The sequence below is a fragment of the Anarhichas minor genome, unplaced genomic scaffold (genome assembly GCF_050575085.1).
Source record: "Anarhichas minor isolate MPS153535 unplaced genomic scaffold, ASM5057508v1 ptg000049l, whole genome shotgun sequence".
Lineage (NCBI taxonomy): Eukaryota > Metazoa > Chordata > Actinopteri > Perciformes > Anarhichadidae > Anarhichas > Anarhichas minor.
The window spans coordinates 855,668-869,580 of NW_027466495.1; the positions used below are offsets into that span (position 1 = coordinate 855,668).

Consider the following 13,913-nt stretch of genomic DNA (forward strand, 5'->3'; position numbering starts at 1 on the left):
CAGCAGAGGGCGTCCGTTTAACAGCGATACAATCTGTAAATGGACGTCTGCAGCGGCTGAAATCAAGCAGATTGACGCAGTAAAAAAAGAGCACAACTGCTGCTGAACCCCTGTTAATTTGACGGCCTCTCACTTATTCAGTGGGTGGTTTGTCTCGTAAACACATTATTAAGCCCGTGAGCATGACTTTCCACCGGAATTTTAAAAAGTAACAACTTCATAAAGTCTCTAAAAAGAGTGGAGGCGTGTTAACTCGGATCCCTCACAGACTCAGAGTTAGAGAGAGATATACAGGCCTGAATCATGGCTCTGGTTCTATTTTAGCTGGTGGGAGAAAGGGAGAGATGGAGAGATGGAGAGAAATAGGGTGGGAGATAGCAAACAGTGACAGTTTCTATCTGGAGCTCAAGTCAACTCGTGGATAAGGTTACCATGGCGCACAGTGGTGGGAAGAATCAGGCTGATGCACTTAGCAACCAGAGAAGAGGAGCTCCGATCCTTCCTCGCCGTCGTGTGTACATACCTTACATTAAAGCCTTTCAATACAAGGCACTAAGCTCAGAGCGAACATGCTCGTGCACCTTCGATGACGTGCTTTGAAGTGCGAGGGACCCGTCAGCTTTGTTGTTGGGCGAACATGTAGAGCGTGATTATTTTCTCTTCCTGTAGAGTTCACAGGGTTTCAAAAGAAGCTTTCCTGGGATTTTTTGTGAAAGCCAACAATTAAAAAACCCAACGTGTTGCCTCTAATTGGATATCTGAAGACAGAAAGCTTTTGGCCTTAGTTGATGTATACCCGGCAACTCTGAAAATGTCTACTGTAGAAAAAACCCATCACCATTACTAATCAATTCACCACTTCATTGTGTACCTTATGTCAGAAACAAACACAGTGGGGGTGGGGGGGGGGGGGGGGTGACATGGATGGAGAAATAGAAAATGAGATCCATCTGCGGGAGATGATGATGATGATCAAGCACTCCATACACAAAGAGTCGACACACAACGGCAAGCTTTGAAAACACAAGTTTGAAAGAAGACCGACTCAAAAAGACCCCGAAATGCCACGCTTAAGGCAACACACAACAGAGCGGTGACCCCATCAAATAACAATACACCGAGCAGGTGGACCAAGCGGCGTTTTAACGAGGCCTCACAAACACCGACACACTGAGCAATCTGAGCAGAACACACACACACACACACACACACACACACACACACACACACACACACACACACAGCGAGCGGCGACACACAGAAAAGTACACAAAGGAGTGGGAGCTGATGAGAGGAGAAAGCCACAGGATAAGAGTGAGACAGAGCTGAGGGAGAAAGGGGAGGAGGCATGCGGAGGAGGAGGAGGAGGAGGAAGGCGGGGGAGAAAACTGAGCTCACAAACGTGTAAAAAGACAGACGAGAGTGATTTACAATTCTAACATTTATTAGATCTACTCAATCACAGGTACAGAGTTTATTGGCAGTGATTATCTACAACAGGCATCTAGCGAGAGGGAGTGAATGACCCGGATAGAGAATGACGGGCAATTCAACAATGTCACCAGCGCTAAGGAGCACTTGTCCTCCGGTGACTAATTATTTTCGCCATTGCTCAATTTGCTGACACCATTTAATGACTCACCGGTTTGAGAGATACAAAAAAAAAAAAAAAAAAGACGCTTTTTGACATTGTTGAATTGCTCTTAACTTGAGATGGTGGGATGGAGAGGAACACAGTATTTATATTGTACTGACTGTCAGCAGCCACAGGTCCAACACTGTAAAACAATTTCATGGGTCTGGTTTGCTGCGATGTTTTTCTAATTGCACATAATGAACCCGTATGCCAGGAAACACAGCTGCTAATCGCATCACTTTCAGTTGTTCTCAATTCACCGACTGCAGCGCTGTCGAATATTGTTCATTAATCTGTATGCACTACATACATATTATTAATATCCACAAGCTCTGCAAATCAGTTACATCAGCATTCTCAGGCACCCAAAACTACAAAATAAACTGAATATCTAACTGGAGTGAAGTCATCCCAGTCATGTGGCGAACCCAACAATTTGTGGCGTGGGAAGTGACATCCAAGTAAACGTTGCTCACTGAACAAAATATACACATCCGTATTTACAAGGCGAGATCTGAGTGTAACGAGGATCAATCACACACATGCTTTGCTAAGTTTAATAAAACAAATCAGTTTAAATGAATGGCAAACTGAGAAAGAGTCAGTATCAATTTGTCATTAAAGTGCATCAGAGTCAGTGTAGAGGGAGTTTAATGGTGAAGGTGGTCGGGTTGAGACCACCGGTTGGGGGGGGAGGGGGAGCGCACGCATGCACATACCACACACGCAAACACACGGAGCACTGGTTTATTACACTGTAGAAGTACCTGAACTGGACTTTCCCTCTCCACCCGCGTCTTGAGACTGGGGGCAGATTGGCGGCGGGGTGAAGTTGGCTTCGGGCAGGCTGCTGTTGAAGGACTGCATGGGGAACGGCGATGGAGGCAGCAGGGTGCTGTTGGGGCTGCTGATGTCGCCCTCCCCCACGAGAGTCAGGTCGCTGTGGGCGTCCTCCTCTACGGTGCGGAGGATCGGCCGGGTGTCCAAGGGCCGGGGGATGGGGGAGAGGTGGGTGCCAAAAGTCGAGTGGCGAGGAGGGGGCATCAGGCACCGCCTGGTCCCGGAGTGTCCGTTGGCGCTGGAGCTGAGGGAGGAGTCCAGGCTCTCTGAGCGAAGGCTGGCGGTGAGGGCCCCCCGCAAGGAGACGCCGTTCTCCCGACTTTGTTTCAGGGAGTCCGGGGTGGAGCAGGCCAGGTCAGAGGAGGCGGAGCAGGAGAAGGTGGGTGGGACTAGACGCAGGAAGTCGGGAAGCACCAGATCTTCTTTGTTCAGGAGTCCGCGCTGGTCGTTGGCTCGGGAGCTCTGCGCCCGGCTCAGCAGCTCAAAGAATTCTGCAACACAGATCAAACAGGTTCCCTCACTTAGACTTTCCAAATAGGTGAGCTCCTGGAAGGAAATGATTAGTTGAGGGGGTTAACATTCAGCGTAGCATCCTCACACCTGACGGGGAAAGCAAAGCAAAGCAAAGCTAAGAAATCCACCAATAAGTCAAAGAAAGAGAGAAAGAAGGACATTTACCTTCAGCTTCATCTATATTAATCTTTTTCTGTTTTCTCTTTTCCCCTGGGAGTGCTGAGTCTGGTCCACTTGCTCTCAGAGAAAAGTCCTTTGGTGTTGACCTCTCATCTCCCTGCAGATGCAACAATAACAATGCAATCTGTTAGGGGATGGGGGGATGGGGAGGGGGGGGGGGCATAAAGGGGAGGCTAAGCATGAGCTGCAGAGCACCCTACTGAGCAGAGTGTCCGGATTTACTGACACCCTCATGTAAAAGATGAGCCTCGTCCATCTGCTGGCTCTCCGCGTCTTTACCGACCTTGCTAGCGTCCAGACCGAGTGCTGTCTGCCTACATACGGTGCAATAACTCAAGCATGGAAAGGGAGCAAGTGAAGTCAGCCACAGGCAGTGTTAGGCCAAGGGATACAAACAAATCGGGAACCCACCAACTCAAAGCTTGTCAAAAGATTGTAGATGTTAATAAGGATGAATAAGCATAAGCGGCGCAGCAGCGGAAAGGGACAAAACACCACAGCGGGACATTTTTAAGCAACATATATATGAGAATAAAGATGTCGGGAGTACTTACTGTGGCAGAAAAACTTCTACTTGGAGGGTGGTTTTTTAGGGAGGACGACTTAGATTTGTCTATTTGAAAAGAGAGACGGAGAGAGATGTACAAGAAAATTAATCATCAGGCTGAGAAATTAATGAGACAAAAAAAGAGAGGAGAGGACATTTTAGAAACCGTTGTTTACAAGTTCCAGTCGGAAAAACAACTTTTCATATTTAAAATTGAAATAAGTTCTTGTTTTTTTTGTCAGTTTGTAATATTTAGTATAGATATTGTGCTGCAGTGTGTTTGATGGTCTTACCTTTCACTGAAGCTGGGTCGATTCGATCCAAAACAACTCGTAGGCCATCCAAGCTCGATATGGGGGCGCCCAGGTCCAAAGGCTCCGTTTCTCCGCTCTGAAACGAAACACAAATCGATGGTCAACACGTTACAATCTTCACCTGTTGTGCAGAAGTGTAAATATGGAATAATTCCTCTTAGTATGCCTGATGGCTGATATCCGAGTTCACGAGCCTTTGTTTAATTTATGAACTATTCCTCAGCTCTGGACTACTGTATAATACTGTTATAATGCCTGAAAACCCCACAGGACTAAAATAAAACCTTCTGGCAGGGGTCTAGGGGAGGAGTTGGCATGTTTAAGGAGTGTCGTCATTCTTAATTATAGCCCCAGTGCTCCATCTTCAGAGGCTGAGTCACAGTGCTAACCACTGTGTAGAGATGGAAAAGGATGCGGTCGCTTCCCTCCCCTGACCATGATGCTCCACCCTGTGGCACTGTCACACACTACACAGGCTGCTCCCCGAACACACACGGAAGCTTAAAAAAATAGATTAAGGCATCGTAGCCACCGGGGACGACTTACTACTTTGGCCACAAGATCGCTGAGGTGGAGGCCGTATTTGGCCACCACGGGACGCAGGACCTCGGTGACTGGTTTGGTGGGTTTGGCTTTAAGCCCCACGGAGCGGTTAATGGGTACCAGGTCCAATCTAGGAGCAGAGAAAAGAGCACAAGTAAATGTCAGCGCAGACATGAAAGCATGGACAGAATAGGTGGCTTTCAAAAGAAATTGACAGATCCGGCAAACTTTGATGAATTATTCATACCTGAACAAAGTCCGCTTCTCCACTCGCAACTCTCGAGAGCTGAGGGTCATGCAGTCTTGGTCCAACACCAAAGGCTGTGAGGAAAAACAATAAAACCACACATTAGCAACACATTAAGCTCCAGTAAAACAACCAAAACACTACGTACTGTACATATTGCCCACTTTTATCCTTAGAAATCTTTTCAATTGAATTCAGCTTTTTTTCACCCAAGTTCTAACAATAACGCATGTGTAAATGGCGAGTGAAGAGGAGCTCGCAGCAGCTGCATTCATCGGTAGTTTGTTGGCGGCGTTTGCCTCCCTCACCTTCTCCCCTCCCACCAGGAAGAGGTCAACAGCAGCCATGTTGATGCTGATGCTCTGACAGAGACCTTGGAGGACTTCCCTTATGGAGGCACCGGGCCGAAGGCTGATTGAAGAGCAGGAACCGTTGGGCAGCACCACGCTGCAATGTTTGGGGGAACGCTCCCACGCCGAATGGCGATTATCAGACTATGGAAGCAAGATTTGAAAAAAAAAAAAAAAAAAAAAGAGTAAAGATCTGGATTATGGCTTTTAAAGTGTTAACAATACACGGATTCAGTTGAAATTGTAGCTCGTTGTTCTCTACTCTCTGATTTATGCAGTCCATAAACAAACAATGAGTGGGCTGTTCAACCTGCAACCTGTTATGATGACTTCACCAGACACAGCGCTCTGTGTTGCCATGGTGATCTGTCCAGAGGAATCTTACCTCAATCTTGCCGGCAGAGCAGGAAGTGGCCATCTCCAGACTGGTACCGGACGACAAGGAGCCCTGGGACTCCCTCCGCCCATTACTGCCCGAGTAGTCTGCACAAAACCGCACAGAGGAGGATGAACTCGTGCAGATAAGAGACACCAGCGCTCTACGTGCATTAAAAGGACACGTACGATATGTAACACCAAGCGAGCGTCAAGCTGTAGCACGACTTACGACTTATGATCGTATATGACACCATTTGTGATTAAACATAAAGTGTTTCGTTAAATTATGGTGCGGCTACATTTACGTTGAAGCACCGGTGTGATATTTGGTTCAATTTAGCAAGAAATCACTTGATTGAAATGGAGATAATTAAGATGGGATCAAAACTGTGCTGTCTGCAATGTTTTGTACACCAGAATGACTACTTTCAGAGAATATTTACAAACAAAAAAAATGAGGAATTGTTATAATTTCCGCAAAGCTTGAAAGTGTAAAAACAAAATCTGCGAATGACATTCAAGTCAATTGAAGCCTTTAAAACAAGACAAACTTTAAGCTATAATTTGATATTATAATAATCAAAATCCCAAAACGATGGTTTCAGAATCAATATATCAACTTAATTTTGGTATTTTGCCATCTTAAAAACTTTGGCCCTTTGCGGACAACACTCTCTCTGGTGGGTCAAAATGCGAAGTATGTTTCTGCTCATGTACCAGGACTGTGTATGCAATACTTTGAGGACTGCGGAGCAGCTGTGTTTCTACGTGCCTCCCCCGCATAGAGTTCATGGCAACCCTGGAGCTGACAGCGATTTTGGTGTCTAGTTCAAGGACACATCAGCACTTTGGAAGTTTGTGTGTGGCAAAAAAAACTTTAAAAACTGTAACCAGAAGGCAACCGGCTTGTTGATCAGATTCTTACCGAGGTTAATGTCTCCTATGTCCTTCTTCTTCGGGCCCTTCCCAAAGCTCCTGTTGCGTGACCACGAGAAGAAGATGCCGCGTTTCTTGTCGGCGCTCTCATCCCGGCTTTCTTCATTCGGGGACCTCCCTGACCTCTGCTTTCTGACCTCCTGTCGGTTGCAAAACGAAAAAACAAAAGATTTGAACTCTCGTACCGGTATGGCGAGCGAAGGACCAGTGGCTTTGAGACAGTCGAAAAGCAATAGCGGCACCTTTTTGGGAGTTGAGAGGGCCGAGCGGTCAGAGGTGGCGCTGTGCTTCGAGGGCGCAGGACTGCAGGGAATCTGGTAAGGGTCCGGCAGGGGTCGGCCGTCCACCTCGGCACGCATGCACTCCCGGTAAAGGGAGGACTTGAGGAATCGCGAATAACTGTCAAACTTCATCAGGTTGAAGATCTGTAGACGTAAAGAGGAAGTGTTTGTGAGTAAAACAAAACAATGAAAGCGATGGAGAGGTGAGAGGTGAGAGACACAAAGAGGCACGCGAGGGTCAAAAATAAGGGAGTGAGGAAGAGAAAAATGACACACAGACAGAAACAAGAGAGAAGAAACGACTAGTGTTAACATATGGTTACAGCTGATGTTATGACAGATCTCAACAGTGAGCGTTTTATCATGCTCGTGCACAGCCAGAAAATATACAGAACTCTGACTGCGTGTCTATGTGTCAGTGTGTACAGTATGCCCTAGATTCTCCGTGGGCGTACGCCAGTTTGTGTTTATCACTCTTGTAAAGGCTCGGGGCCCTTTCGTAAACAAACCCAGATGGCCACCGAAGAAAACCCAATATGCTCGGGCAAAGCGACTAAAGGCTAGATGAGAACCAAACCCCCTACTGTCAAGAGAAGTGTCTCCATCTTCAGTGTGAACACGGAACAACTCAACGCAGGTGTAAAGCCCCCTGAGGCATTTGTGATATTGAACTTGAACATTGTAAATACACTTGAAAGTCGAAATGAACCAAAGACACGCAAATATTTAAAAAAAATGTCTGCGTTAGGAGACGAGCTAACTACTAGGACTGTCTTGTTGGTACCTGTAGCTGCTGCGTCTTGAACATGTCGGGCCGCGGGGAGGTGAGCACGTCATCGGCCAGCTGGGCTTGGCTGTCGATGTTGACCGGCATCGTGGCCTTGCTGGACAGGAAGCTGTTGTAGATCTCGCCGGCTCTCTGGCCCAGCTGCAGGACAGAGAGGTTGGACGATGGAGAATTTAAAGAACAAATGTAGTCTTTTTATGGATATATTTTACACGCAAATCACATAAGCATCCAGATGTAATTTAATGTGCCCTTTGTAAATAGTGGCTACATCACTGTGGTTCTAACAGAGAATTAAATACGTAGGTATACACATCCACAAAACTATGTTGACTAATTATATATTTTATCTACCCCATCCAAGCCTCTAAGATTATTCAAATTCTACAACTTGAGGGAAGGAAAACTCACTTGATATCAAATCTGAGAGGAGAAGCCACACACAGACTTTATTTAGTTTGACGGTTTTATTTATGCAACAAATAGGTTGGGAACCATTCCAATCCGTGTGTATGTTTGTAGCAATGGGATTTGCCTCATACTGTGTGGACTTACCTGCTTTTTATCAGCTGCAGGGACATGACTGAAGTATTCGCAGGCCTGCCAGAACAAGATGTTCTCCTCGCTGAATTCTTTCTTGAGAAATTCCTGTGGAAGTCACACGGCGCAAGAGTTTCTATACGATCTCAAACTCATTCTCTCTCTCTCTCTCTCTCTCTCTCTCTCTCTCTCTCATCGTTCCAGCGCAAGTGTTGTCGAAAGCAGTAGTGAGGCAAGAGAAACGATCGGGTGAGATGTTGCGAACAGGATTGGTGTAAAGCGTAGGCGAGGGATAGTGTAGGCGCGCAGCTCTGATCAGCGCTGAGGGGAGGTGAGGAGCGAGGTGGTTCTGGGACGCCACAACTTAGCGTTGAGCCTCCTGAAAGTGTTGTGGGCTAAAATTCAAAGACACATCTTTTATGTGGGAGGTAACATAAATGAGGTGCCTGTGCTCGGAAAGGTTGGACATTGAGAACTGGTTCTGAACTTGAACCTGTTCCAAATCTATATAAACCTAGGATTTGTCAAAATAAAAAAAATAAAAAGTGCTTTCCAACTGCTGTCAACTCTCCAAAGTCTGGCAATGATTGAGAAAAACGTACAACAAAATGTAATGAAGCGTTTAAATAATTCAATGCACGAAGGAAGATGGTCTAGTCAACACTACCTGAACCAAGACCAAGTAAAGACAAAGACCAAAGCAAGGCTTGACCAAAGACCGGACCAGTGTGAGTCCCACTTCAGATAAAATGTGCATTGCAGATGTGTATTTTATGTGTGGAACTTCACAGTAATGATGTTAACAAATAACGGACCGAGTAAAAATGCGGTCAGTTCCGAGACTGAGACCTTCAAAAAGACATTTTTAAGCCATAACGGTCGATCGTCAGCTAACGGAAGAGCACTACGCACAAGTAAAACAAGTGTAACACTAAAGAGGAGGTTTTTCTTCAGGCTTCAGTAAGAAACAGAATTAAAAAGCAAAAATCAATAAAAATCCAAACAACACGACACTTCCTGCTCGCCCACTTACTTTTACTCTTAAACCTGAAGCACCAAGACGCTTCACGCTGCTGGTTTTGACAGCACTTTTCGGTTAAGTATGACGGGATTCAATCAATCTGGGACACTTTTTTGTTTCCTTACCGAGAAGTAGCGCACACCCACTGAATCCTGGAGGAGGCGTTCGAAGCAGGCGGCCCAGCTGGCCACGCGCTGCTCCGGAACCCCTCGGAGGCTGCCTGCTCCTGGAAGACTGCCATTGCTGTTCAGGCTGCTCTGGCTGCAGCATCCCTGCAACTGGACTCCACTATAGTCTGCAAGATGGAGAAAAAGGTTAGTGGGCTCCAACGTTAAAGGGTAATCCGAGCCAGAGGGAACGTTGGAGCAATTCTGCTGTGTGCCCTGCAGCATTTTTGTGTTTTTTGTTAATTTAATCCGAGGAGGAAAACACAGCTTTCATAGAGATCTTTTATAAGGATTTTTTATATCTTCAAAAGCAGACACGTCTGAGTTTTGGTGATCGTGTAAGCGAGAAAGCTCAATAAAACAGCACATTTGTTCATCAGATTCGGGTTGAGGTGCATATTTAACTACTGGCCACTACTACACCTAAAACTCTCACTACGGCCTTCTCAACACTTTGCTTCAGAGTGCAGGGAACGACATACGAGTTGTCAGCAATCTGATGAAAGCCGTGATCCTGTTGGAGTTAAGAGAGGGAAGAACTTGCCATAAAATGATCTGGACATAATGGGGAGCCAAGAGGTGCCCTGTATCTGCTCCAAACATAATTACAAACAGAAAGTGAATAAGACTATACGGTAAAGGTCAAGGGATTCGAAAGGAAAGCTAATGGCTCTTCACTCCCACCGGTAAATGTCACACAATAAGGGAAAGTCAAAGTTCAAAATATGTTACGAGGGACGTGTGGAGAACAAGGCTAACAGTTCTGATTGCAGCCGACAAACAGCAGATGCCACTCGGGTTGGTAGGAGAGGAGCAAAGAGGGGGGGGGGGGGGGGGGCTTTGGCCCCGCACAGTACCTGCTATCATGGCAGCAGATGGCCACTTTAGAGCTGTGGGCCGAGCAGGCGCAGTAAAAAAAAAAAGCACCAAAGGGCCACAGTGCGATATATTACAGATACATTCTGCTGAGAGTCAACCGGTTGGCACGGTGAACGGGTACTAACAGAGCGCATCTCTGCTGTTGGGGAGAAGAGTGTAAGCTAACTGGAGTGAAACGCAGTGCTTGCACATCCTCATCTTGTCGATACGCCTGCACAAGAAGCAGGGAGGATTTACAAATAGGTGCAGTTCAACTGCGGCCAAATAAAAGCACTGTAAATAGTACATGACGTCACCAACAGTCTTTCAGAATATTACTACGGTGGCCTCGACATGACCTTTTTAAAAACACAGTATATCTCAGCAAGTAGTCCATCTGTCTTTAGTGTGTGTGAGATTTGCTTTCTTACAATCAGGCCAAATGGCTGGTTTCCCCTGGGGCCTCTGGAAGTCCCTGTCTAAAGTTTGCTGACAAGCCATTTGTTTGGACTTGTTGTTAATGTATTAGTGTCGAGGCTTTGGGAGACGTGTTTACCACATTGTGTGGCGCTCGGTTAATGAGATGGCTTTGGAAAGCAAACAGTCTGATGCGCATCCGCGGTGCCCTTCCTCGGTCAGCCTGTTAGCAAATGTTATTAAAAAACGGCAATGAAAGTGAGAAAGGACCAGACAGCGTGCGCGCTGGCCCCGACTGTAACCCCAAACACGCTCAGCAAACAGCCTTTGTTAATGAGGCACGCTGCTGCCTACAGTACATCATCCTCACTGACTTATTTTTATTACACCAGTTGTATTGAGCAACTACGGAGTTCTGAGTCGAGAAGAAAAGAAAAATGCACCGCAAGCTGGAAAAGATCAAACAGCTCCACAGTTTTAGTGTTAAAGAAAAACAATGATTAAGAAAAAGCCTTCAAATCTCGTCGCTCTTGTGATTTAATTCAGTTTTAAGAGTTTCACTTCGACGGCTGGCGTTATTTTCCACGCCTCACATCAAATAATCCTGTTTAGATTCTTCCATAAGAGTGTTTTAAAGTAGTAGTAACAAAAGGTAAATTGTACTCACCGCCATCTGAGGAAGCAGCCGACTGAAAGAGAAGAAAGAGAGACATGAGTGAGAGGCTGCCCTCATGACCTCCTGTGCTGAGACAAGAAGCTGAAGATAGCCGTGATAGCAGGCATCCCACCAGTCGCTCTGAGGTGTGTGTCCTTGTGGTTTCTAAGTGAGAGTGTGTGAGTGTGTGTGTGCTCTACTGGGAAAGGGTTGGATCCTTACACAAGACCATTAATTTGTAAGTGGGTGGACCCCAGGCCTCTACCACACACAGCTGTTCACACCTCCACACCAGGACCCACCCTTCATTTTATACTATCCCCACACACACACACACACCCACACGGCCCCTGAATGTGTGCATTCCTGCTAACTGCAGTCACAAAGACCAGAGCTCATCAAGGCAGAGCTCCTTGAGAGGCCGTCGCTGGCCATAATGGCCCTTCTTTCACTTGCTAATCCCAGCAGTGAGGAGGTCGTGCATGTGTCGACTGCCATGAATAAAAGCCAAACAGCACAAGTCCCTCCCTTGTGGGCATGACAATTTAACGGTGACAACTTTCCATAATTGGGTGTGATTATAGCCAAGAAATAACGCTGAATCAAAACACCGCTCTGGTCTGATCTTGCGACGGATCAACAAATATTCACGTGGCAACGTTTCAGTTTGAAATCACTGCCTCGGCATCGGGGCTTCTCTAAAAAACCCATTTCGGTTAGGCTGATGAAGAGAGATTTAAAAGCCCAAACTGTGTAGCTGCTGTCGCAAATATATTTAAATGCAGGGGAGGATATGAGAGGCGCATCTTCAGGTTTGGTCCAAGAACACGAGAACAAAACAAACAAAAAAAAATAAACGGCGCGTTGGAGGATTCATCTGAAAAGGGGAGACTATTTCCAGAAGAGTGTCTTCCGAGCTGCCACTTCAAAGTGTGAATATATCCGAGGCTGATAATACGTCTAAACAAGGCTCCCATTGCCAGGCTGGTGCCTCGGTGCGAGCAGTACATACAGTTTGTACTTTAGTGGAGTTGCATAATACTGGACTGTAAAAAGCTGCAATAAAACAGGACAATGGAAATGAACTAAAGTGAGTTGGCTGTGAATGTGATTGGCTCGCTTTCAGCTCGATCAATCCGCCAGAAGAACAAGCTCGGACATATTCGTTGATGCTACTGGTCGTCTGAAGGCCGGGGGAACCCAACCGCGGTCATGCGCCCCGACGTGACGTTCCGTTCCATTTTTGGGAGCGACCACATGTAAAAGCTCTATCAGACACAGACCACTAATTGTCTGTCACAGCCTCTTTACAACTCTGCTGCTGCTGAGTCCAACCTCGCTATAGTCAACAACCAAAAGCCACCCCCCCCCATCCCTTCTGTGGTGGCTAGCATGTGTACAGTAATCATGGAGGACCAACATGAAGCCCAAACAGAACAGAACACCCACTCCATCTGTCCGTCCCTTTTGGGTCTAAAAACAGCGAGACCTCAAACCTTAAATACATAGATTGAGCCGCGGTTCATTTGAAAAGAACCAGACAGACATCACACGACGTGACGTAAACTTTGGTTTTGAACAAAAAGGTCTCCAGGTGGAATATTGTGATTTGGTGTATTTCCTGCTCTCCATTCTTTGGAAAAAATTTGACTTCTATGGTGACGAATATGATAGATATCCACTTCCTCTTATTCACAGACATGTAATATGAGTGGGAGAGTTTAATCATCATGAATGGCCTCTGGGTTTATGCAATATCTCATCGTTTAAAGCATGCTTCGTGTCAGAGGAGAAATATGTCGATGACAAATATGAATATATAGGTTTGGTGTGCAGGCTGAGAGGCGTCTAAATCAATGGAAATGTTGCAGAATCCTGTAACCAGTCTGTGACATAGGGTTGTCATACCGCTAAAAATGAGTCCACTGGTAAAGATTGGGCAACACCAGTTCCACCGCTGTGGCGATTCCCGCGTGATCAGGGGATTTTTTTCGTGTGATGTTGCGAATCCAAATGCCTTAAAACGGTAACACGATTGGGGCAGACATGGAGAAAGTGAAGGAGGCGGTTTCCAGATGAGGAAGAACGGTTCAAATGTCTGTCAGTCACATAATGCAGGAAAAGTTGTTTTTCTATTGCAACACTTGAAGTTATTGTTATGAAGTTATTGTTCTCTTAAAGCCGTACTCCATTTTGACTGGATTTTAGTTTGATTGTTTTGAATCTATTGTTTTTAACATGTGTGGCATGTTATTGAATTGACAGTTACTGTGATATAGAAATACCTCGATAGAAGCTTTTGGCAATAACGCCACACAGTTTGTTAGATTACACATCATTGTTTTAGATTTAGTTCAAAAATGATTATTTCAATTGTTGATTAATTTGCTCATGATTTTTTTTTTTTTTTTTTTTTTAAATAATAGATAAACAATAAAATGACAGAATGCATGTTCCCAATGGTCAAAAACCCCCAAAAAACATTCAGTTTCCAAAAATAGAAAACTGAAAATCTGGAAATATTTGGCTGTTTTGCTTGATAAACAACCTAAATGATAAACACATTGCTGTTAGATCAACTAATCAATTACTTAATCAAGGACATAATGGTGAAGCATCACACTTTTAAAAGTCGACCAGGTCGGGCTGTCAAATACACCGTGGCTGGTGTTTGTGTGTAGGAGGCTGCAGCGGTGAGACCAC

The 13,913-nt window shown here is 45.7% G+C and overlaps 1 protein-coding gene across 1 annotated transcript in view; it reads right to left on the reverse strand.

The window, feature by feature from the left end:
- The window catches only part of rgs12a (regulator of G protein signaling 12a), a 30,770-nt gene that overhangs the window by 3,324 nt on the left and 13,533 nt on the right, over positions 1–13,913 (reverse strand). The window contains exons 3-16 of the mRNA XM_076112469.1: positions 11,223–11,244; positions 9,239–9,408; positions 8,108–8,200; positions 7,550–7,693; positions 6,727–6,909; positions 6,474–6,624; positions 5,556–5,653; positions 5,129–5,314; positions 4,821–4,894; positions 4,577–4,703; positions 4,010–4,106; positions 3,724–3,782; positions 3,155–3,266; positions 2,404–2,967 (exon numbers count right to left, since the gene is read on the reverse strand). Of these exons, the coding sequence (XP_075968584.1) occupies positions 2,404–2,967; positions 3,155–3,266; positions 3,724–3,782; positions 4,010–4,106; positions 4,577–4,703; positions 4,821–4,894; positions 5,129–5,314; positions 5,556–5,653; positions 6,474–6,624; positions 6,727–6,909; positions 7,550–7,693; positions 8,108–8,200; positions 9,239–9,408; positions 11,223–11,244 (2,080 nt within the window). The remainder of the gene's footprint in view (positions 1–2,403; positions 2,968–3,154; positions 3,267–3,723; positions 3,783–4,009; positions 4,107–4,576; positions 4,704–4,820; positions 4,895–5,128; positions 5,315–5,555; positions 5,654–6,473; positions 6,625–6,726; positions 6,910–7,549; positions 7,694–8,107; positions 8,201–9,238; positions 9,409–11,222; positions 11,245–13,913) is intronic.